The 26636-nt window shown below is 37.9% G+C and overlaps 1 protein-coding gene across 1 annotated transcript in view; it reads right to left on the bottom strand.

Annotated features, from left to right (window-relative positions):
* LOC134531094 (multidrug resistance-associated protein 1-like) overlaps positions 1 to 21118 on the bottom strand; it is a 195567-nt gene extending 174449 nt beyond the window's left edge. Inside the window, exons 1-3 of the mRNA XM_063366632.1 lie at positions 21036 to 21118; positions 8377 to 8442; positions 3367 to 3543 (exon numbers count right to left, since the gene is read on the bottom strand). Of these exons, the coding sequence (XP_063222702.1) occupies positions 3367 to 3543; positions 8377 to 8433 (234 nt within the window). The 5' untranslated portion in view covers positions 8434 to 8442; positions 21036 to 21118. The remainder of the gene's footprint in view (positions 1 to 3366; positions 3544 to 8376; positions 8443 to 21035) is intronic.
* Between the last annotated feature and the right edge of the window lie 5518 nt (positions 21119 to 26636).

The raw sequence follows: 26636 nt of genomic DNA, 5'->3' as shown, positions 1-26636 counted from the left end.
GGTTGAAAACATCATAGTCAATTCAAATAAATACAAATTGTTATTAATTTTAAATTAATTAAATAATAGGGTGGCAGTAATTCGTCTATGGAAGACGAGAAGACTCCGTGCCAGTTCTGATCCTGTGTTTAGAGGCGATATCGCGCTAGAAGCACCTTACAAGCGTCACATTTTTCCCTCTACCTCATGCCAACACATTGCTCCTAGATACTCAGATTACTTAATATTCGCACACCGCTTACAAATTGTAGCGGAAAAAAAAACTTTTTATTTCAGGCAGGAGAATGGTGTCAACTTCCGATATATGGCAAAAAATTGATTATATAAACCACTTAAAAGTCTAGCAAATAATTATTATTAATTTCATGACATCATTTTTTTTACTATAACAATTACAAGTTGGTTAAAACTTGGCTCTTGTTGAAAGTTTGCATAAAAAACAATATAATTCCTTAATGTATTTGACAAAAGAGCCTTTAAATATAAAATCAATCATGTCTGAAGGTTCGCACTGGCGGTTTTTCTCATAGCGATGATTGGTTTAAAAGAAACAAAAAAGTGAAGCTGACGCAACAAAGGTTTGTTAAGATGCTAATAATTATTCTTTGCAAGTTGGTAACATTGAATAGTTTAAATATGAATTTCAACTTACCTTTGTGAAGGTTGCGCAGAATCTTTGTAAGTTTTCGTTATAAACATAGGTACTTAGTGAAAGATGTATTCGACACTGTCATAAATTTAAAGTTATATTTAAACTCTTGGTTTAATTACGTATCGTAAAACTTACTGTAAGATAAGCCGAATATCTTGTCATGAACACTCATAAATAGTGATGGCGCGATAAAAAAAAAGCCAAGAAAATGGCCTCAGAATGATACGAAGGTGAGTCTCTCAGTGACTTGTCAGTTTATCAATTTTGTTAGCGTCACACTTATGCGTCGAGGGATATCAGTTCAAACCCACGAACCAGCATGACTCAAGTTAATGAACGCTGAGCCAGTATCCTATTGATTTGGAGGCAAATTAATCTGGAAATGCCAACTCCTTAATTTTCTGTGCAAAACCGCATGACGTAAAATCGTACCAAAAAAAAAAAAAAAACACAGAAGGACACTGTAAATTATGAAATCGGGAACCAGTAAATATGAGTATCACTAGCATGCGCTATGCCTTAGTGGTTATTTATGGGTGGGTATAAAACCCAGATTTCTCTGATTTTAGAAAATATTGGGAGTTATAAATTTCAGTAAATAGTTGATATTATATTTCCCAGCTGAAGAGTACGGGAAATGTAGTGATGCCATGTTAAACCATTTACAAATTCATCGTTATTGAGTGTAGCTGTTGACTTCTGCAGAGTTCCGTGAAGTAAAATGTCATTATTTCATAACGTTTACGGGTGTAAATAATGTAAGAAGTAATAATTTGTGCAAATTACTCCACTTCTTACTATAATTTGGGTAAGGAAACAATTTAAATACAGAGGTGTACGTTCCAAACATTAAGCCTTTCATTACAACTTTTATAATAGGAGTGGCTTTCCCAATAATATTTATTCATAATCTGAGTGTACTACGAGGCAAATGGATTGTTTATTCAACCTATTTAACAAACAGTAATTTCTTCCAAAGGTCGGTTTTGTTCAGATTAGCGCGAAACTTCTACCGCATGTCATAGATATAGTCTTTTCATCTGCGAATAGTGACACCATTGACTTACCATTTTCCAAAACGTAGTGGCCAAGAGGCCTCGGTCAGCCGCCATCTATAGCTGACGTAGCTGTAAGTCATATGTTTGGATAAGCTAGGCTTCTGTTAATTTATTAGAATATATATAAGGGAGTTCGTCGAATTTAGACAAATATTCGTCTTCGAGAGATGTCATTAAAAGTTCGAGCCAATTATGGATTAAACTTTTGGAAAGCTTAACAAATATTTTACCATATTAAACAAAATCATAAGTAGTATATAAATGCCCATTCCGGCGCAATGTATTTCTTATGGGACTTCGATTTTGTGGTGTCTTCTTGTGGCGGCTTGCCAATCGTGAGGAATCGGCCATTTTCGGGCGTTTCCGCCGCTTGTTGCCTATGATTGGGACCTCATCGGCCATTTTAGATGACTCTACATCTGCCATCTTGGAATCCACTATTTTTGAAAATACGTAATTATCAAGCCAGAAATTTGGAAAAATGTCTAAAAATCATCGAAAAAATCTTATATTAATTTAAGAATGACTCGAAACATTTCCATCCTTAATTTGATTTTCGGGCAGTGGTAAGAATAACTAAAGCTTGAAATAAATTTTAAGTTTTGTTTCCCATTACATTTCGTGGAGTTTATTAATAATTCTCTCTACGAAAAATTACTTTATACAATATACGTGTCCGACGTTATAAATACATTGTCACTATGCCTACTATGGAAGTCTAATATTTCGATACTTGGAATACCTTCCAACCAGGTCTTGTATAATGTTAGGCGTACACTCCAAGTATCTTCGGACTACGAAGCCAAGTCGTGTGAAATGTCAGGTGTATAGATCAGACGTATATTAATCACATGGCCTTCTTCGTTGCTACTGGCTGTATATTTCAGAAACATAATATGATACTTCTAGCAGTCAAGACAAAGTATCCGAACTGTCAGACCTAAGGTATTGATAAAATAACTTACAAACAATTAGACCAACAAAACATGTTTTACGCTTACTAAAGGACCAAGAATCCTTAAAACTATTTTATCAAGACCAAGAGGTTTGGAACCAGTAAAAATTCAGACTGTAATAGCACACATTAAACGAAAATATACAATTTCAACAAAAGAAAAGGACACGCAATTGACATACAATAAACACAGTGAACAAGCAATGGACACGCAATACACGCGCTGGACACGCACTGGAAACGCAATACACACGCACGCACTGGACACGGAATGGACGCACAATACACACACTGGACATATAAATGACATGCAATTCACACAATGAATATGCAATGGACACGCAATTAAACACACTGGACATGCAGTGGACATGCGATACACACAAAGGATATGCAATGGACATGCAATACACACACTGGACAAGCACCGGACTAAGGCCGCCTCAACTGCCTGTAAGGAAGTTGCAGTGCAAGTTTTTGGCATGTGATATGATGCATGAGTACTGGGATGGTGTCAAGAATCTCAGTTGGCTGTCGGTGTTGGCAGCTTTGCTGCTTTGGGGGGGTGGGGGAGGGGGGGTGTTGTCCAACAACACAGCAGGCTATTGCTGCCTGTAAGGATGCCTCGACTGACTGTAAAGAAGATTCAAAGCAAGTAAGTGCTAGTGACAGGATAAGTGACGGTTGGCTGCCAGTGTTACCAGCTTGGCTACGTTGAGCAGGGTCCAGGGCACATGGCGGGCCCGGCTGCCCGCGAGAAAGGTCGCCTCCACGGAGCTCAGCGCCAGCAGGAAGGCGCATGGCACCCACACCAGGACCGTTTGCTGGAAGCATGGTGTCAGGTCCGGGTCGCTGGCGTGGAACGTCAGGTTGTCGTCCTGCAAGAGAACATGTCACACCAGTGCACATTGATGGCTGTGCCTCAACATCTGACTCATCTTCCCTTTTAGTTATTACATGTTAATATTATTACAATTAATTTCGGGCTTTACCATTATCATCTACTATAAAATTCGTTCAACTGATTTTTACCCAAAATAATCCAACAGCACAAATTATTTTTGTAAGTGTTTAAAAAAATTTTTATTTTATTTTGGTCACTTGCGGGAGAAACATTGATTAAAAATGTGACGATATATATATATATAAACACAAATGCAAGAGAAATATCAGAGAAATATAAAATTAAATTGACAGGTAAATTGTTTAAAATAAAAATAAAAACTGGCATGTATGACTGGGCCTTCAAAGACAGATCAAGGAGCCTAATGTATCCTTGAGATGTAGCTACACCTTAAAGATTGTCATGCTGTTTTGTTGCCATTCCAGTTATTTTTGAGGATCTTTACTGAATCGCTGATTCAACCTTTCGTTTAAGGACAGGCTAGTAGCATCATTTCGTGACACCTTGTCCTTTTCTGGCATTTGTTTTTTTTTAATTAACGATAGCTTGTGCTTACCCCTTATTTTGCAATCATATTTATCTGCTACTGTCAAATGATAAATTTTTACATTCAAATATTGAAAATCGCCAATCAATAGTGTGAAAAATAGGTAAATACGAACAAATAACTACTGATGAAGTATTGAAATGTTAATACAGCAAATTATGTTAGCATCTAAAGATTCCGAATAGTTTTACATATAAATTATCACTGAATACAGCTTTGAATTTAATTCATCATTTTATTCAGGATCAAATTGATTACAGTTTGTCAACGTAAATGTATAATTCGCAGAGGCCATTACAGTCTGTTGCATAATGGATGGATCAATGACAGACAATGTTCACTCACTGTGATCAAAGGGACATTGGTATCTATAATTCCCACAGATATTAAAGAAAATGTGAAGAGGACACACATCCCCTACATAATCAAAACCGCCACTCTAGACACTTCACCTGTTAATGGACAGCTGGATTTGGAGGTAAGGATTATAACTTGGACATTATCACAGACCTATCTTATAGCTAATATCAATGATGAGGTAATTCTAGGAATGGATATAATGAATCAATATGGATTCGTTATCGATATTGAAGGACAGAGACTTCCATATAAGAGGGGAAGAGGTAGCCTTGTTTACCCTTAACCAATTCTAAGTTCTTGTAATGCAAGTGGTATTTAGCGAATCTGTTTCAACTCGAGCAAACCATGAGCAGATAATAGCAGCTATGATAATGGGAGACCCTAAGGGCAACATAAGCTACCTGATTGAGCTAGATATTAAAATTATGAGTGGAGAAGTTCCTCATCGTTCGAAACATTGCAAAGGTTGACGAGGTTTTACTGGTCAGGGTGGACAACCTCCATTCGCGAACAAGTGTTATGAAACAGATAGCAGTGAACCAGTCTCTTGAGTATGCCATTGCGTGTCTTATTCACCTATTAGACATACCATGCAGCCACTAAACTAAAATCTAAAACATTTATTAGTGCGATGCTAAAATTAACTCATAGATGAATAAAAATAATAAATTACTATTTTTCTGGTAAGCAACCAAGATGTTTTTTTCTCCTTAGGGTATTCTGGTCTTGGGAGAACAAACCTGGTCTATCATCGCATCAACACAGATGATGCGGAACCAATCCCAAGAGCAAAACGGCGGCTGCCTCTAGCAAAACAGGAAGCAGAGAAAATGACAACAGGTATGATGGAGGTTAGTGTAATAGAACCATCAGTGAGTCCTTGGTTTTCTCAGTCATTTTATTAGCCAAGAAGGATGACCAATGAAGGTTCTAGTGGACTACCGGAAGCTGAATAACATCACCAAAAAGGACAGACACACTCTCCCATGGATCAATGGCACACTTGATACACTCTCTGGCACCAAATGGTTTTCTACTCCTGACCTGAAGAGTAGTTTCTGACAAAAAGAGCTGCACACAAAGGATACAGAGAAAACTGCTTTCTGAACATAGAGTTGGCTGTTCCAGTTCACTGTGTTACCATTCATGTTATGTAATGCTCCTGCAAAGTTTGAGAGATTCATGGAACTTGTGTTGCATGGATTGTCTTAGAAAAAATACCTTGTATATCTGTATGGCATTATTTTGGTGGGAAATACAATGAGGGAACATTTGCGAAATCGTCAGGATGTGTTTGACAGGCTTCGCCATGCAAAACTTTAGTTAATTCCTAGGAAGTGCTTTTTATTCCAGCGTGAGGTAACATTCATGGGACATATGGCATCGCAGGGTGGAGTGCGAACAGACCCTGAGAATATCCAGTCTGTTAAGGAGTGGCTTCAATGTAAGAATAAGCATGATGTAAGAAGTTTTTTGAAACCCTGTGCCTACTAGAGGTAATTTGTGCTTGGGTTCTCAGCAGTCGCAAAACCACTACATCAGCTGACCGAGAACAAGAGACATTGTCTATGGACTTCAGTATGTGAAACTACATTTAAAGACCTCAAGTTATCATTGTGTACTAGTCTCATACTTGACTATCCCCCCTTCCAAAACATGGCCAGTATATCCTCGACACAGATGCAAGTGGAAATGGGTTGGGTGCTGTGCTTTCCCAGGATCAGAATGTAAATAAACAAGTAATTGGATACTACATCAAAGTTTTGTCTAAGCCGGAATGCAACTATTTTGTCACAAGAAGAGAAGTCCTTGCTGTATTGAAGTGTCTGCAACATTTCCCCAAATATTTATATGGGAAAAATTTCTTTTACACACTGACCATGCTGCGCTTAAGTGGCTGTTACAATTCAGGAATTCAGAGGGACAACTTGCTAAGTGGATTCAACAGATAGAGAAGTATAACTGTCAGATATAACACAGGAAAGGCCGAATTCACAGCAATGTCGATTTTTCTCTCCCGAAGACCTTGCAAGGAAGACTGCAACCAATGCGAAAGGGTGGAGAAAAATGAGGGAATCGAAGACATCCAGCAAACAACCTTAACTAACAGGGAAGATAAATGGCTCAATACCTGTTTTTAAGCAGTGCAGCAACAATATCCTGACCTGGGAGCCAATATAAGCTGGCTCTAAAACAGAGGCCCGTCATCGCATGAGATATCCAGTGACCGAAAGAATGTGAAAGTTTATTGGGCACAGTGGGATTACTTAAGGATGATGAATGAGGGCATAAGAGAGTCCAAATGGGAAAAAAGTTACCATGCAACTTCTCCTTTTTGAAGAATCTAGTGTGTCAGTAATGTTGAAAGAAATAATGATTGTCCTTCTGGTGTTCACATAGGGTTGACAATTTTAAATGGTTTTAATGCACTGGTGCTCAGAAATACAAATTAGTATGCAATTTTTAAACTCAACAATGAACTCGATACCTCCAACATGATACACGATTTTGACGGTTCTATTATTATAAAATAGCTTCTTGTTGGAATCACAATAGCGACGAGAAGGGCGTGATGCGACAGCATAATATCGTGTTATTGTTAACATGTGGTTCTCAGACACGCGCTAAACAAGAGCAGTTGAATATAAAATGTTTTTCTTTGTACATATATTACACATTTTGACAGTAATCAACGCATGCATATATTTACAATCGTTTTCTTTAAGATCATATATTTAATTAAATTTTAATATATTATTGAAAAAATCAGCGTGTGTAATAACACAATTCAGAAATTTCACAAATAAACTTAGTAATCTAACCACATAAACAATACACTTACTATTATTCCCAACCAACAAGTTTAACCATATTTAAAAACAAAAATCTGAGGTTCATTTCAACGTTGTGCCCTCAACGCGATGGAAATAGAAAATATTTATAATAGGGAAGTCATTTGGGTCCATCATTTTATTCGCACTGACTTCACGGATGTGTCGAAAGTAATTGGTTAGAAAAAATTTTTTCGCTCATCTCACCATGTCCTTCGCGCTAGGTGAGTCCAGCTTTAGTACTGGGGCACAGTCTGCACGCAGTCTGTATGCATTATGAGTCTATGGCCCCGCAGCGCTGGCTGTTATGAGTTTGGGTTGAACGCCTGACTGGTAACGTGGACAGACGAGCGGTGAACAATATACAGAGGCCCCGAGAAACCCCAACCGTTTGCTTCCCCCTCCACTTTCCAATTGGCGAAATTCCGGTTTGAATCGCCGGGAATCTAAACCGTTGTGCATTTGTCAGAGGCGAGTGGTCTGTTACAGTGGAAGAAAAAAGGTGTCTATGAATTCCAAGTATAACGCAGCGTGAAGATTCTAGCCCTTTGTCTGGAGCTCAAATCACTTTGACCTGGATGTTTTTGAGATAATGTGTATGTCGTAAACGACTAAGCCTCCCGATATTGGCGTGGACTTGAATACACTCCAAACAAAATAACTTACGGTTAAGCATATTTTTGAACAAGAAAAGAACTACATATTTTAAAGTATACTGTTAAATATAATTTTAACTTTAATCAATATGAAACACATTGTCTACATAAAAAACCTTGCGGATGTTATGATAGTTTATTGCCAAGACAAATGATACGTATAAACTTAAAAATTTTAGTAAAACGTTGTAACACAGTGCTAGATACATCATCACTATAAAAATTATAATATCCTCGCTAATGAGACATTTATCTATGCGTTGCAAGAATGAGTTTTCATCAACATATTATTAAACATATATTATATACACCAAGATAATTTATAAATGAAAAATTGTAAGATTATCATTTGAAGGTTTTTATTATTGTGCAGTCTGGAAAAATGCCACTAGAGCTAGTCAACAAATACTCACCCAGAACTTGGATCCACAGTACTGTTCAATCAAACTAGATCCTTCAGTCTGCGCCATCCCGCTCCACTGAAACAAATGTCCAATTGAATGCGCAAGAAAATTGTATTCATAAATGCTTTTCCGAAAAAGTTTTAAATCAAATGTTGAACAAAGTCACTTATATTAAATAGGATATATTTATATATGCCTAGTTGGTTTAACGCAATAGCTAGGTCTCAAGCTTAGCTTGTACTGCAAGATGGATCCATGACAGCTTGATTATTATTTCAGTAGACACAATTACACACTAATATCTTTGTTTCCATACCGTTTATTCATTAAGCCCGGTCAAGTTAGCCCAAAAAAAAAGGGGAAAGGTCAAAAAAATTCGCGTAGAGCTTAAATTTTTTAGGAATGTTCGGAACACCATTATAAATGAAATGTGAAATGTCCCCATCGATCCACATTTGCAAAACCATTTATTCAAGGTCAAAGTTCGGAAAGGTGTTTTTTTTTTGCATTTTTCAGCCAAACGGAAAGTTTCATCATAAAAATAGGTCTGACAAAAATTGTATATCATACAATTATCTATGAAACCTTCACACGATTCAAAAAGTTGAAAAAGGTGTGTTCTTCATAATATGCATAAGTACGCCGCGTATATACATCACTGGAGCTGTAATACAAGTAAAAATATTTTCTTATCGGTTTATATAACTTATACATACAAAATAGTACAATTATGAGACTATCAACTTGAAAGAAACCAGTCCCTCATTTTATACGCCAGTGTAACCTTGAGCAACATCTGTCTCCTATTCAATTGTCCGCGTGGCAAGGGTCTTATTCATGCTCTTTTTACTATTTTTACACGCAATAACTGCCTGCGATACATCAGCATTTTTCAGGAGGGGTAAAACAACAGTTTTTATAATGTTTGAGAAAGATAAGTTTCGATACGTATGTTTTGTAAAAAATACTTGTAACAAAAAACCAGTGCAATAAGCTTGTCTTCCTCCAACATCTGCTTCTGCTCATCAAAATCTATTTCGGGTATATTATCAAGTTCAAGTGTGGCTTGGTAATCAACAAGACCCAAAATACTGGGGTTTGAAGTTAATCGACAATACATTGGAACCAATACATACTTTACTCCCACCTGCACCAGAAAAACTCCTCAACACAATTTTTTGCAATTGTAAAAAGGGGTGTAATGCTAAATGTGGCTGCAAAAAGTTGGATTGTTTTGTTCATTAGCAGGTACCAGTTGTCAAGGCCAATCATGCTCCAATGTTGATTCGCCATTTGAAGAGTGTTCATACGATATCAGCGAGGAGACATCTGATACATCGATGTTAGGACAATTTACTTGGACCCAACAGGAAGAATAAAAACAAGAAGAAGAGGAACCAGAAGAAGAGGAACAAGAAGAAGAACAAGAACATGAGGAAGCAGAAGTATTAGATGATTACGAATAATTTTCCCCAATTTCTTAAAATTTACACCGCATTCATCATTTCCAATAGTACCATTTTTATTACTAAATTGTATTGAATTAAACAGGATCACAATAGTTCGTGGAATAGGCCTACCGGGGAAACCAAGTTTCAAAAAGCGCGCCAATTACACTACCTTACAGGTGGCGTGGAAACGTGTGCATAATATGAAGAATACTAACTTTTTCAACTTTTTGAATCGTTATAATTCGAAACAGTGACTCTAAGGAGAAAAAGTGTGAAGACAATTTTTATAGATAATTGCATGATAAACAATTTTAGTTTTGTCTATTTTTATGATAAAACTTACCGCTTGGCTGGAAAACTAAAAAAGCCCATATTTGTGAAATTTGACTTTGAATATATTTTTTCTTTTTGCAAATGTCGGATCGATGGGGAGTTTTCACATATAATTTATAATGATGTTACGAACATTCGTACAAATTTTGAGCTCTTTGTAAATTTTTCTAACCTTGCATGTCTAACTTGACCGGGCTATACAACATGATGTGGTATCGTGTCCCCAAATCGAACTAAAATTATTTTATTATGGAAAACAGTATGCTTATTTATTTTGATTATGATATTTAATGTTTAAGCACATTGTGTTTAAAAAATTCATAACATGAATGATATATAACTATTTATAAAATTATTTTTATACTAATAAAGCAATTTTTCTCTTTTTCAAAATCCTTTCCCATCTCTACCCCTTTGTTTCGATTTTTCCCATCAACGAACTCGACCGAGAGTTTCCTTTTCTCAATTTTATGTATGCGTTTGGATATGATTTGTGCAAAATTACTGCAACTATCGTGTACATGAAAATTATATATATGTATGTATTATATATAAACACACACATGATTATTCGGAATTCGACCGACAGACTTTGGCTGTAGATTCATCACGTAAAATTACATTGAAAACATAGAGGACATGGGTCTGAAGCGCTTCCCAAGACTGGTGTACGCCTTTGATGTTGCAGCTGAACCAGTCGTTTATTGAAAATACTAAAGAATATTCTGATAATCTATTTGATGAAAGTTCTACAAGCACTACAAATATTGTCGCTGAAGTAATTTTTTTTTTCAATATAAAAAATTAAGGTAACATATTTATTTCCCATAAATGTTTGTGACGTGGAGGAATAATGTGGTTTTTAAAAGGCTTATTACTAATCTACATATCAAACGCAACATAAACCAATACAATTTAACCGAACGTTTTCGAATTCGAGATAACAAGTATAAAATTTAGAACGAAATACTTTGACGCCTCGCGGGTGAGCAACACTCACAACACTCATTTTGTTACAGCTGCTTAAAAGGTTTCCTAATTGTAAAGTGAGGTACACACAAATGGAGGTATTTAAAAGGAAACACTGAACTGAAAACTAAAGAACAACAACTGAGACGTAAGCAGTTGAAACTCAAATTACGTAAACGTGAATGCTGAACAAAACATACGTGTCAAAAACATCACAAGAGAAAAAATGAGGTCGCAACTTTATTGCTAAGGAATTATCTCCTTAAAACACATAACTTTATAATTTAAAAAAAGTTTAGTTGTTGTAAAACAGTTTTTAAAATCAAGCAAGAAAAATGTGAGGGATGCATGCCCAATTTTGAATATCACCAAACCGCAAGACACAGACATTGAAAAAGGATGTCCTATTTACTGCTGTAACACGTACAGGTATCATTGCATTGGCGGACACTAAGTACAGTAAGTACAGTTGATGTAAGTGAAGGCTTTTTTAAAAACGTGCTGCACAGCTTCAATGTTTAAAACGCAATTCGCAGATTTAGAGTGCTTCATTTCGTGAATTGGGGTATGTATGTTAAAATAATGTCATTTAATTATCCAGTTACGTTTTTTTGAAAATATGTTTCCTTTAAAATAAAGACGCGTCCACAGTTTTTCTTTTGTGGTTGGTGGTTTGTTTACTATTAATTTATATTTAATTTTAGTTAAATCTGCATTATTTTGGTCAAATATTAGTCAATGTTTTCTTTGAAATACTAACATTAACAATCAGTACAACTGGGTTTATTTGCAGTTGTTTCAAGCTTAATGTAACGAGTGTTGCACACCTGCCAAGCGTCGAAGTATTTCAATATAAATTTTATACTAGATTGTCCTGAAAACGGTGGAGTAAATGGTAGTACAACCAGACGCTGGTTTTTGTTAATAATGACATGTTGATTAATAGTCAGCTTTTAAAATACGCATTAATACTCAGCATCACAACAATTTATGACAATGAAGGGTGTTACTATAAATTATTTAAAGTAAATTATTTTCTTCGGCGACAAGATTTGTATTGTTTGGCAACTTTTTTCAATAAGACGTTATCCGGACGCTTAGAAATACATAACGAAAACATATTTTTAAAATTTCATTTCTACTACTCCGAGTGCCAGAGCGCATCCTGTATCTCACTTAAAAAGTGACAGTTTGTAATACGTACCTAATTCAGAACATGGAATGAATATAAAGTTATCAGGCACGACTTTATTCTTAGGGGAAAAAGTGATTTTTTTTTTTGAAATTTAACTATGCAAGAATATTTTTAAAAATCTTCTTAGCTTTTTCCAAAAAAAATTACGTCTTTATTTGAAAATATTCGCTGTTATAGTAAAAGGGGTGAAAACATTTTGGAAATTTGGTCGTACTTGCTAACTAATACGTTTGTTATATCTGTAAAATGTTTAGATTTCTTCTGACATTTGATGGATGGTCTAATGGAAGTTAAATATATTAAAAAATATTGTTATATTAATATTTTAAGTGGTATGTAAATATTCCACCGAGCGCTATCTTCTGGCTGTGGTGTCGGTGTCGGTAACCACCATCTTGGATTGTGACGTCATGGCGGCCCTCCTGGATGACCTTGAACTTTGACCTTGACCTTGAACTTGTCAAAATTTGCCTAAAATTATCCAACATTTGCCAAAATTGGCCCAAAATTCACCAATATGTCCAGTTTCTTTAATTCCACCAAAAAATATTTAAAAAATTGAAAAAAAAAATCTTTAATTAGCGGGGAAAATTCCTGTTTCGAGGGAAAATTTCCCGTTTTAGTCCTCAAAAATGCAAAAAATTTCGAAATTCGTATTAAATTCCTTAACGACTAGCCGCTCTAAGCCACACCTTGACAATTAGGATGCCATGGCCGCCATCTTGTAATAAGACACAACTGTTGCAATTTTCGTTACGGCAATTATCTTGAAAATTCTTAATTTTTATACTAGAAAGTCGGAAAAAACTAAAAAATCATAATTTTTTTAAATAATTAAATTTTAATAAAATATATTTTAAAACCTGTTGAACATTTCGTTATGGTCACCATCTTGGATTCAACAAACGTTACACATTTCGTTACGCCTGCTATCATGGACGTGTATGACATAATCGTTGCACATTTCATCTTGGATTGCATCATCGTTGCACACCATCTTGGATTCTATATCGTTGCACTTTTCGCTACGACTGACATCTTGACAATCCGTAACAATTATAAGATTTTAATGGTAAACATTTTTATTATTATAAAAATAGGTAATGTAATTGTAATAATATATTATTTTAAAAATGCACTTACGTCCTTGGTTCGAATCCGGTGAGGACAATATTTATAAATGCCGACAGATTCTTCTTCCACGGACGCTACCGGCAGACTGACCTCCCACCACTAATTCCAAGGTATAGGCCTATATATCGTAAACGTCATGTCCGCCATCTTTTGTTCGTCTGCTGGAGGCCTCCATCATATTTTCGTTTGCTAGAGTGCACTGCCGCCATGTTAGTTTAATATTTACCCGCTATAGTGCAGTATTAATTTATTATTACTTTGGCGCCCGCCGTCTTGACATTTGGGTGCCATCTTGGAAAGACGTAATTATTTAGCTATAAATTCGAGAAAACTTCCAAAACTCATAAAAAAAGGGTCATGTCAAGGACACGGCCGTGTATTGTACGTGAATACGTGTACGAAACAGGTAATATTTTCTATACAAAATAAACCGCACCAGCTGCAGATTTACTGGCACAGTCGTTTATCCGCTAGGCCACATTCATTCTTTTACGTTCCCGGCACTGCTTCACTCGGTCGTATGGTGTTTTATTGGTATCAGTGGATTACTTTTGGGAAACCCTTTCCAACCGTATACGATCTCTGTATTTGGATTTGGCTTTTTGACGCGTACAGGCAGACATTATATATTTTTGATTATCTTTTTATTAACACCATAGATATATACACTGTAACTATTTTAGACTAATGTTTTATGTATGCAATCGATAGATTTTGACGAGCGCTGACGATTGAAAATCAAACAAACGTCATAGCTTCTCTGAGTCAAAAGTATACTAAATATAAATCTCGGAACGCAGCAAAATGGCCTCAAAATGGCGGCGCTTCCCCCTCTACCACGCGGCATTCGTCTCAGTCCTCACTTAGCTAACGAATTCTTGGATCCTTTAGCTATCCAGTGGTGTAATTAAATTTTGGATAGAGATGATAAATATGTAGCTGCAAAACCAAACTTTATCCCCCGATTTTGTCATCTTTCATGTTTTGAATTGCCTCCCAATATGGAAGCAATTTTAAAGACATATTCACGTCAAAATCGCTCATATATTGATTCGATCGGTATCCTCGTTGGTTCGATACTTTATCGATGCAAAAAAAATTAATTTTATGTAAAAATAATAATTTAAATATATATGGTGAATAGTCCTAAAAACAGATTAGTGTCCTTGCCCACTGGCCTCCTATTAGCAGTTATGGCCACTATCTTGGAAATTCGTAATTAATTAGCTATAAGCTCATGGAAAAAATGTTTTTACAAATACAGTATATTACATAATTTATATTATACTACAGGAACACTTGCTTAAGTTAGCAATGATATAAACATTAAGTTTTGCATCGGCTTTAACTGACTAATTATTAGCTCCAATCGGTTATTGAAGACAGACACCACAGAGATCCTTGACCTACATAGTCTTTTTTTTCGGCAGAGTTTCTCGATACTATGTTTAACAGACTGCTTCACATCGTCGGAATTGTAAACGGGAGTATTCACTGTCTTGAATGCACACTTCTTCACTTTGTTCTCCAACGGATGTGTTTTGCCATATACACAGTTCAACCACAAGTTATATTTCAAAGGTCAGTATGGAGCTACTTCATCAGTAAGCTGATTCATAATGTTCTGCCTGATATCGTCAAGAAAAGTTTAAATGTCCTTCGACTCACTAAACGCAATTAGATAAGAGTAGTCTTTTTACATTCCACGAAATCCAGGGTTCGCATTTTAGAATCCGTTCTAATTTACCTGTACACCGAGTACAGTCTATGGCTTAGATTTATGTCCAGGCCTCATCACATTCGGTTGCTGAACATATGTTTTGTGCTTGTACGTATACGAGTCTCTTATCTAAAGCTAGGAGTCGAAATTTCTGCAGCTGGTTCATCAGTACGCATACGGACTTCATAATTACATTTTTTCGCATGCCGTCACAAACTGTCAATACATGTAAACCAACTGAAACTTCGCACGAGAAGGATTCTTTACACATTTGCTCCTATGCATCATGGGAAAATGCGAACAACATATCTCAGTAGCTGAAAGGATGCCTAGTTGATGAAGACGAACCTTTTAGACCCGAACCAAATGATAATGTTGCTGCAGTTGTACCAACTCCATGTGCACTCTTAAGCGAATCAATTAATCGATGTAACAGATAAACCTTTATTTTCTGTCGTACAGCACGACCTCTGCATGTCATCATGTGCGTTTTAATATTATGTTTTCTGGCTTACTACTTATGACATTTCTCACAGCCTAACATTATGGGAGGAGGATTCTTAGCACATTCTCTCTTCTCGTGTCGTCGAGCATTGCTTTTGTTTGAGAAAATCTTGTCGCAGTAACGGTATCGATGCTCACTAGTTGTTGTCGAATCACCAGCCATTGAAGTCTCCAGTGAGGGTGAAACGTCGTTTATCGTGGTTTCCTGTGCAGCCAGCACTGAATTCATTAAGCTCACTTTTGCTGGTGGTACCGCGATTGTTGAAGTCTCCTCTTGTGTTGACGTCGACGTTGCCAACGGGGTCTGCACCATCATCGTCGTTGCTGACGTCAGGGTTCCCGTAGACCAGGGGTCGCCAAATGGCGGACCGTGAGAACACAGCAACTTCCACTACAGAGTATGTAGTTTAATAAAAATGTATCCCCCGCCTTATCATAGTTGACGTCAATTGGAAAACGGCCGGGTGAAGTAACGAGTTAGGTAACAAGCGAGAAAGAGTTCGCGGATTGCGAAAGCGTTGATCGTCGCGGGGGGGGATGCACGAGGGGCGACGCGAGGGCGGGAGTAATCACGCGATCTCGCTGCCGGCCTCCGGGGGGTCAGTGTTTTGTTTTAAATTTGAGTGACGCCGCGATGATCCACGTGCTTGAAATATTACTTTTGCTTGTTTACTTTACGAGTTTAAGTACCTACCTTTTACATTAGCGAGTTTTATTACTATGAAACAGAAAAAAAGAAAATTTGAAGATGAAAATAGACATTTTTTGCCAGAATGGACCGATTTATATTGTTTTACGCTGCCAAATCATGCTGGAGCAGTACCAATGTGCTTGATTTGTAACCAAACAGTGGCATTAATTAAAAGCTCGAATATAAAACGACATTATGATACCAAACACAAATCATTTTCTGAAAACTTTCCACTTGGTAGTGATCTGCGTAAGTCTAAAATTGCAAGTTTACTATCAAGTTACTCATCTTCGACCCAGATCATAAGTCGCTCAATGACTGAGCAGGAAAAATGTGGTGACGCTTCTTTACGTATTTCTTGGACTCTTGCTAAGCATTTAAACCATTTATTGATGCTGACGTAGTTAAAGAATGTTTTCTCGAGGCGGGTAATGCTTTATTTGAGAACAAAAAGAATGTTGTTGAGACGATAAGACGGATTCCGTTATCTGCTTCTACTAGCACCAGAAATACACACGTTTTGGCAGAAGAAAATCATTGTGATGTGAAGCGGCAGTTAAATAATGCAAATTATTACGCCTTGGCTATGTACGCTACCTGGACCAAACGAGAAATTAATGAAAAATAATGAGAAAATAATGAACTTATTTTTGTTGGGATTCTTCAGTTATTTTACACCAAAATTGGAAAATAGTGATGCCAATAAGGAGTTCAATATTGTGTTATATACGGGGGTCGGCTCCACAATCGGAACCATCTCCATGCACGGGACCTGGCACTTATTTCTCTGAAACCTACTACACCTAAGCTTGATTGACAAGCAACATGTCATCAACAAAAGTGATATACTCAAATATAACACTATTAGACTTTTAATGCTTCTATGTGAATTATAATACATTTGGGTGCAAGTCTGTTCTTTCAGTAGTGAAAAGTGTAGCGAATGTAAGCACTCGTGACTTTCATAAAAATGTAGTTAAAAATATTTATTCGCCTCCGTCCATCCTTCATCCTTCTGACAAAACACCTGCAGCCAACCGGATTTCCCAAAAAAATTTCATTTGTCCGTCCATCAAAAGTAAAAAACTGATAAAAACGTTTGACGGATGGATTGAGTTTATCTTTGGTGATTTTGCGCCAGTAGATTGCTATCAGAATATAAGCCTTGGCTTGGATTTGTAGGCGGCTAAGAGTTCTCAGATAAACTGTGGATGAAATGCGGTAGAGCGATATGATCACACTTAAACGCATAACGTTATGGACAGTATCCGGCGACATAAATAACTCAAGCCCTTGAAGTTTCGTAAAAATCATTATTTATTTTGTTATATTGCATGGCGCGGTTATAAAAGACCTGCAACCACGCAACCAAAACAAGTGAAAAGGGAATCAGCTACGGTCTCTCCTCTAAGAAGCATGTCCCTGGGTGGTTTCCGACGAACATTGGAAACACAAACTGATATGTCCGGCCCGGAGGAGCCTGTCCCTCCCGAACGCGAGTCCCGCATGCTACCATTACGCCCACTCGCTCGACGTCCACATCAACTAACTCAGTCTTAAGGGGCCCGCCTCGTCAGGGGTGTATGTGTGTTAGTGAGGCGGGATGATAAGCGCGACGCTCGCTGGTGCTTCCAGCGCGGTATAGCCTCTAAACGCAAGTCTCTGAACTGGCGCGCATTCGTCTCGTCGTCACAGGATAACTGTGAAATTTGAGCGGTGACCGTAACATTATATGGCGGAGAAATGAAGATAAAGGTGTTATGCAAGCCCCTTAAGTGCTTTCAAGAATCTGCACTGATTGTTTTATGCCTAAAAATTACTCTGAAAACACGCGTTTTAGGCATTTTAACGCTTCTAAAAATACAGTTTAAAAACTTAATCCGAAATTAAAAGTACTTTTCGGCCCTTAGCGAACTCTTAAATGCTATTCGTAAATAGGCCCCACTCGGATATCTTGAGTAGTTTTGAAATCGCGTTGTTTTTCCTGAAGCTCTGCACACCGTATGTGTGCCCAGGTAGGCGGGGCCCTTAAGAGATGGCACATCTTCAGGAATAGAAAAGGGTTTCAAAATGCAAGGTCGTTTGGGATGAAACACCATCGCATGAAAGTAAGAGTAATGGAATTTTACCTTTTCTAAAACTATTACAATGGGTGAAAGCAGTCATATAGCAGGGACATAGCAGCAACATCGTGAACTATACGATAAGGTCTCCAGCCACGGGGTTATCATTCTGACAATATCCCCACGAATCTCTGCCCCTCGTATTAGTACTGTGATCTGTCTCTAACAGGAAAATATCGCGTTCTTGTGAACAAGCTCCTTGTACTCGCATGACTAAAATAAATAAACAATTATAATAAACTGTACTTGACAGTTTCACACGGTCAGTCTGGTTCGCCCGACAACTCGGCTGCAGGTTCATCGCGACAAAATAATTCTTAAACCTTTAAACAACTTATTTTTCTCAAGTACTTCCCAAGTCTGTAATACGTCTTTAAAGTTCGAGCTAAATAATTTATTTCTTAAACAAACAAAAAAGATTAACTTTTTATAAATTTCTAAATATTACCAATTTTTCTGATAAAAATACAGTTTTACAAGATGGCGACCGTTACAAAAAGTGCAGCGCTAGGGAGTGGGACATTCGATTCCGAGATGGCGGAAAGTTCTAGAATTAAAAATGGCGGGGAAAAATGGCTATATAAAACAAAATGTCGGAATTTTATAGAAACCAATATGACAGAATCCAAGATGTTGTATTCAAGATGGTCACCGGGGTTAAGGTCAAAGGTCAAGATTATCCAAGTTGGCCGCCGTGACGTCACAATCCAACTTGGCGGTCGGCATCACTGGCAACATACCCTGAAGCCTGTAGCAGGTCATACCAATAGATAAAGTTAGTAAGATTGAACACTAAGCTTCTGGTTTATGTTTAATTTATTGCATTTCTACATCTACAATGAATTTTGCCGTTGAAGAAAACTTAATATATATGTGGAAAATAAAGGGGTTAATATCAACGATTTCAATTAAATAATTTTTCTTTACCCACAAAATTTGCATAGGTTGTAGAACTTCTTTCAATTAAACTAAGTACAGATGCTCAGTGTTCTAGCTTAAATAATTTCTCTATTATTTACAATTAAATTGTTGTTCTGCTCCAACTTCAAAGACGTACAACGTACTTGGGAAGCACTTTTAGACCATAAGCCCGAAAGAGGTTTTCAACTTATATTTAGTTATGAACTTGCAGCCGAAGATTGTTGGTGAATTCAGACTCACTTTTTAAACACTACACATACGGCAGCCAAAATTTTGTACTATTTTTGTTAAATTTACGTATTTGAAAGAAATCCAAATGTAACATTTATTTAAATAACATTGTATGTGAACACATTTCAAACACTGAAAGAAAAGAAAACACAGACGTAAAAATTAAATCAATCAATTCTGATACGCATTTATCTAATATCAAATATGTCATACCATGACATAAACATTTTCAATTCGAAAAATTATATCACGCCCACGAATTTTATCGCACTGACGTCACAAATGTGTTCATCGTGATAAGCTATAAAATTGTTTTATTCACGTCACGTCCATGACGTAGTGCCTATTGCGCAATTGTGTTTCCAGTACAACACTCACCTAGTCCATGGCAAGTGATAACAGCGGCACATGCAGACACTGAGAATACCCACTTTTCCGTCGTCGACGCATCCAGTCGTTTACCCCCCTCTCCTCATTTCCAAAGAGCTCCACAAGTAATGGCCCTGCTGCACTGTCCCAGCGACAGGAGAGGTCATGCGTGCCAGCGCACGCGACAGAGAAAGTTGCCCTTGTCGAATGTGACCGTGCCACGTGTGGTAGCTGTACCGAACATGTCCTTTGTCAAAAGTACATTTCGTAACTGTGCAGAATTCGGACGTGTCTTACAAATGTAAGTTTTTCGGATTGTGTCTACAGAAATTTATGATGAAGAGACATTCAATACTCTAATGGGTTCCAAGCAAATTTTTTTACACATAAATTTTCTAATGTTAATGAGTCACAGCGTTAAAATTAACTTTCTAGTCTCCTGACGCTGGAATATACATTATCCGTCGTCCTACAGTAAACGGTATGTAAGAATCACTAATAGGAATACTTCAATAAAAAGCAAATAATGAAGAGTGTATTTCCTAATAGGTATTCAAACAGGAATAAAAAATATACTAAAATATTTATATTATTAGCATTTAACTTGCCTGTTAGAGCAGTCAAAATACAACGTTAGTTGTTTATGAGATAACAATTGAAAATGTGTTTAAAATTAATTGTATGTGACACGGTGTTAATGAATTTAAGCTTTTGCGAAAATGTAATTTACTTCCCAATAACTCATAAAGACACAAACTGATTTCTGGCAAATAAAAAAAATCAATATTAAAAATAAGTATAATAATAACCCTTAAAATTAAAATAAACGCCATTTCTCTAATCATGGCGATACAAAAAAGTTAACGATTATTCTTTTTCAATCATTAGGGTATTCGAAATATGCCAACATAGTTTTACGTTTTGGCAATAGATACTTCATTAAAATATTTGAGACGGCAACGGAGTGATTGAAGCACGCTGCTTCTCGGTAAACATTAGTCAGAGGAGTGAAAGGAATTGTGCATACCTGAGGTCGAAAAAGCGACAGCAATCTTCTTCTTGTGCGGAAAGTGGCTTGGACGTAGAAACCAGTGAAGACAGAAAGAACCACCCGATCGTGACTCTGATAACTGAGGACAGGTGAGAGGTGTTAACTCTCGTTTCCTCTTATAAGCCGGGTGATCTTGCGATATCGGATGTGGGCCGTTATCTTGATGTTGTATGCGGAGTCACTGCAAGCGTCTTGCAGAAACAGTGACGCATGGATAGTTCTCGAAGAGCGTGACACCGACTCGCACGCGTTGGTGGGAAGTCAAAGAAGACCATCACAGTATCGTCAGCCCAGAGCGACTGGGAGCGTCACTCTTATCACACATACACGCGCATGGGTTTAAATATGTAGGATTACCGGGGGGAGGGATAACGTTAATAATTCCTATTTCACAGTTACGATTCCGTTAGTGCAAGCAAGCCCCCTCAGAGAGGGGCTTTTTTAACCCAGGGAGCCGGGATCCTTGCCGTCCACCCTCCCCCCCCCCCAAGGGGTGAAACATGTACACGCGCATAACAAATACACAGTGATTTTCAAATGCAATAAATGTGATTTTCTGTTAGAAAATTATATACCTTAAACTAATTAAAAGTAAAAAATATTGTTTGTATGTATGAAAGTTTTAAACTTTAAAATACTCATGGTACTATCTTGTACCATCGGTGGTTTTAAATCAATAATTATAAATGTCTAAGAAAGTTAAAAAAAACTTAAGGAAGGCAAACCGGGTTGTAATAAACCCGTAGGTCATAAATCATCAGAGGTGAAACCTTGACACATTTAATTTCTATACAGAGTCATCAGTAATAGCTGTAGAGAGCGTGTAGTTGTCACTATCAGATAATAATGTCGCGGTCTGGAAATTTCATTACTTTTTTTTCTTAAATTTTATTTTACTTTTGTTTCTCGTCAGGTTTACGTGTTGGTGTACGTGCGCGTTTCCAGGCTCGGCCGGTTGATTTCGACACGCGGGTATTGGAATATAGGTTGCTGCGACATTAGTTTACTGGCACCGCGGCTTTTGCGAAGCTGCGTGGTTTGCTGATTCTCGCGGGCCGCTGGCCAGGGCTCGCCGAGGGATTGCACCACGTTGTTCCAAAAAACCCGCTGCGCTACGCTAGTCTCTTGTTTGTCGTTCTGTTTGTTCTGCCACGCGAGGCTTTTGTGTACTCGTTTCGAGGACTCTGTCCTGATTAGTGTTGCCATCTTGCGTCCGAGTTTGGAAACGTAGACTGAAAAAACAATCGAGCAGCGCAAGAGGGAGAGGGGGAAACTCGCTCGCGCCTGCGCAGAAGGAACAGCCGACTTCGGTTGTTTTTCATTTTTTCCTTGTGGGAAGGGGGGACAGCAAGTTTCCCCGTGGTTAAGTTTTCCCGGTGTTCGTGTTTTTTTTTCCGGCATGGCCTAATTTCGTAGTTAAAACCTCCTTCCAGGGAGGGGCCGAGGCTTTTTGCCTGGGGACCTCTCTGGAAGCCGGGTCCACGTCGGTTTGAAACAACTTTTCTCCGTCTCCAGTCAGAGGGTAAGTGATTTGGCAGTGATGGATAGAGAGACTAAGCTTCGGGCTGGACGATCTTCGTCCTGTACTTAATCTTTTAAGAAATAATGTAGTATTATTCCATCTCTATTATTTATTATTATTTGTTTTGGGAAAAATCGACGTCTGGTTATAAGCATGTATGTAGTGGTAACTGGGAAGTATACTGTTCCTCAGCGGAGCTGCGGCGACGAGAGAACGGCCATGTTGTTGTAGCGATAATTGTTTGCCGGCTGACTTCACTTTAATGTGTATTTAATGTATTTATTTATTCGTTAATCCTTTTGTTAAATTATTTATTATTAATTTGTTAATCAAATATTTGTTTAATTATTTTTTTATCCTAGTAAATAAAATCTGTGCTTGAATGAACTAATCATGTTTCTTTTCAGTACATAAATTATACCCTACACTTCCTGTACAGGGAGAAGACTTGGTCTCGAGTACCATGCCTACCAACAACCTACAGTACCACCCCCCCCAATGTTATAGGTTATTTATTGTGTTGTGTATAGGTGTACTCGGGACGTCTGACGGAGCCACGTCACAATAAACTAAAAGAGAAAAACGTGTTTCATTTTGCCTCTATTACGAATAACTTTTTTTTTTTAGTTTTATTTTGGTTGGGATAAGAGAGACAAAGAAAACATTTAAAGCTTCATCGATTTAACAAGACAAATGAGAAAATGTTGGCCAACATACAAACATGAATTTTGAAATTATTACATTAAAGAGTTTAAGTTACAAAGATACCATGAACTTCGAATATTTAAGCCACTGATATGTCGTACAGTTAATGCTTAGTTGTCACATGTTTAAGGATTCGTAGGTCGGAAATAAATTGTTCTAGCTCTGGAATTGACTAATTTAGAAGGCAAACTGGAGCAGTCCTTCATCCCTTTTTGACTTATCTGACGTGCACACGCCGTGAAGATGGAGTCGTTCAGGGATGCCAAAACAACGTGCTTCACAGACTGTTACAGGAGAATGTGAACTCCTGGGAGCAGGAACTTCTCCGGAAAGATTGGAGCCGAAAGACAGGCCGGAAAGACCCCAAACTGAGACCCACTGGAGCAAAATTGAGCAGTGATAAAAATTTAAATAGAAACTTTAATAGAACAAGGTCACTATAAAGGAGGGTATGAAAAATTATGGTGATCAAATTCAGGTTGTAGAGTTCCACATACCACTTTATGGTGGAGAGGGATAACTTGAAGATACATCCTCACAGAAATGACGGAAGTATGATCCAAAAACAAAATAATAAGCACAGAAGAAGATACACGAATAAAACTAAAACATTTCTTTATCGCACGAAACATGTGTTACACTTAACTCTCTCTTGATGACTTGTGTAATTGGTGGATCTTTTAGTTCTCAAAAGTCTGAACAATAAGTGCGTGCTTTCGTCTAGGTATAAAAACCTCTATGTTTATTTAACTCTTAATTACTTAAACATTAAAATTATAACATTTGATAAATTGATTGGCAAATATATTAAAATTATTTAATTATATTAAAATATATTAAAATAACATCATTTAAAGAATGGGCTGGCCCTAATTAGAAAAGTAACATTAAGTTTCATTGGACATAATTAAAAAAGAATCAGAAACAATAAACAGGTTAAATTTTACAATCACAGCATTAGCGCTTAGAGCGATTAAAGTCCCGAAAGAAATTTTTCTGGTGTTCCGATATTTTCAACTTCGTGATCGAATGGTTAATCTGAAGACATAAATAAAAGCTAAAGGACTGGGGGTTTTACGTTCGCTGGCCGAAGTTAAGCTGTTAACATGGCGTCAGGGTGCCTTAGCCGTCCTGTTTGCTGGATAAAGGACTCGAGGGTGGTGTTATTAGGTCCGCATCCGGCCCTTGGAACCTGTCTGCGAACAAGCCCGAATCAAACATGTTCAGAACTGGTTAACAGACAGTTAGCAAAATAGGCAGAAAATGCTCACTATAAACGATGATGGTCGAGGAAAAACGTTTGTCAAAATCTCACCATACAGGGAGATGGCTTCTAGCCTCAGCCAGGGTGTGGAGCTCGCGAATACACATTTTCGGGGATGTTGCCATGATTTGAAATTACTAGAAAATATTATTGAGTATTATTAAAGAAGCAAGACTATTTCTACGAGGTACGCAGACTGACTAATTACTAATTACTAAAAAGTTGTAGGGACCACATCCATTGTCTACCTGATTACATATTTAAACAACGACCGGAGTGAAGTCTTTTTGTGCGGCTCGCCAACGATACGGTGCAGTCAGTCTGCTCCCGCAGAGCGAAGTATCTTCGGGGCGGCAGCGATTCGTAATTAAAAAGACGAAGTGAATCAAAAGAAAGGGGGGGGGGGAGACTTCGGCTTTCGGACCAAAAGGTTCCGTAGATTTCCGAGGGGGTGGTTGAGAAATACTGACTTCGATATCTCGAAGTTTGTAGTACTGGCCGATGTCAGCGCGACCTAATGAGGGATGTCCGAAACCAGGAGAGATCGACTCGCGTATCTCTCGCACGAGTTGCATAGAGCTTATAGAGGGGACAAGTGCAGCGCTGCGCTCTGGTGGCTTGGAAATGAACTACGGGGCACTGTTTCTTGTGTGAGGCACCAGGGGGCAGGCGGTAAGCATGACCTCTAGTCAGCCCGGTGTTGGTGACTGGCCAGTGACTGGGCATGGTTGCCTGGAAAGGCTGTAGGGGGGATCGTGTGCAAACTGCACTGTGGTGGGAAAATAAGCACGAGACATGCCGGGGAGGTGGTTTAAACGACCTGCGGGTGTGCCTGAAATCGCTCACGTAAGGCTGGCCCTCAGAAGAGCTCCGACAACACAGTGCCCTGAGAGAAAGCCTACATAAGCCATCTTGATCACGGCTCGGAGGAAAATTACAGGCGACAGACGGGCACTAAGGCGCAGATAAAACGAGCGCACAGTCTGACTTGCACTGGGTCGGCTAAATCAGATTTAGTGCTGGGAAAAGATTGGGGAGACTGGCCTGACAAAGATTAAACAGGAGTGTACAGAAAGCGGAAAAAAGTTTAAGTTTTTTAGCTGCAAAAACGACTGGGAAATTATTTCTCAAAATTAAAATTTAGAATTGTGCCAAAAATACTAATTGTCGGCACATACTCCCCCCTGAAAGGTGGAGCCAGCGTAAGCAACTGACACTGAGCATGAGAATTTTGAGAACTGGCTGACTTACCCTAACCGACTAAGGTAAACTACTTACAATAAATTATGAACTTACTAGGGAACATGATTATACAAAACAACGTTAAGGACTAAGTGACATAATTATTCCTGATTTACACACAACTTTTCGAACTAAGGGGCATTGTTATTCATGCTTTACATACAACGTTACGAACTAAGTGGTGCCACTTAAAATTAAACTTCTTAACCTAAAACATTCTTAATATAAAACATTTGCAGTGCTAGCACTCTTACAAACTAGTACCATGTATTTTTATTACTTATAATTAGGACCTAGGATTTTTGTGTGTTGTCAACACTGAGTGTTGCGGATGGCATGCCGAAGATTTGTATGATACTCCTCGAATGGGAGTAAAGAAAGTACCTAATTTATATTACGATACACTTTCTTTAGGTGCATAATGTGTGCACGCGTTATGTACGCACCAGGACTTGGGTCGGCTAGTGCGAATGTTACTGGTTTTAAAAAGCGTTGGATTTGCATGGGACACTTCAATGATAAGCAAGTTTGGCCGATCACTTGTCGATAGCCTTACTTTGTGGGTGTGCCTTGCACAACACCGTATCACTTACCCTGTATGGATTAGGTGAACCTTTCTTATTATATTTCTGCCTGCTTGCCACGTGGGCTAAGTTCAGATTGTGTGAGCTCTTCTCCAGACCTCTTTATGTTGCAAGGTTTTCTGGGAGAACCTTATGTAGTGACCAGAGATTATAATGTGGATTGTTGGGTTTATATGTGAACATGAGTTCAAATGGTGTGGTTTTGTGTCCCTCATGTCGGACATAGTTAAAGGCCATTTGCAGCCAGACCAAATTGGTAT

The sequence above is a fragment of the Bacillus rossius genome, chromosome 3 (assembly GCF_032445375.1).
Source record: "Bacillus rossius redtenbacheri isolate Brsri chromosome 3, Brsri_v3, whole genome shotgun sequence".
NCBI classification, from domain to species: domain Eukaryota; kingdom Metazoa; phylum Arthropoda; class Insecta; order Phasmatodea; family Bacillidae; genus Bacillus; species Bacillus rossius.
Note: the sequence above shows the minus strand (reverse complement) of the source record. Positions and strands in the feature narration are given on the sequence as shown.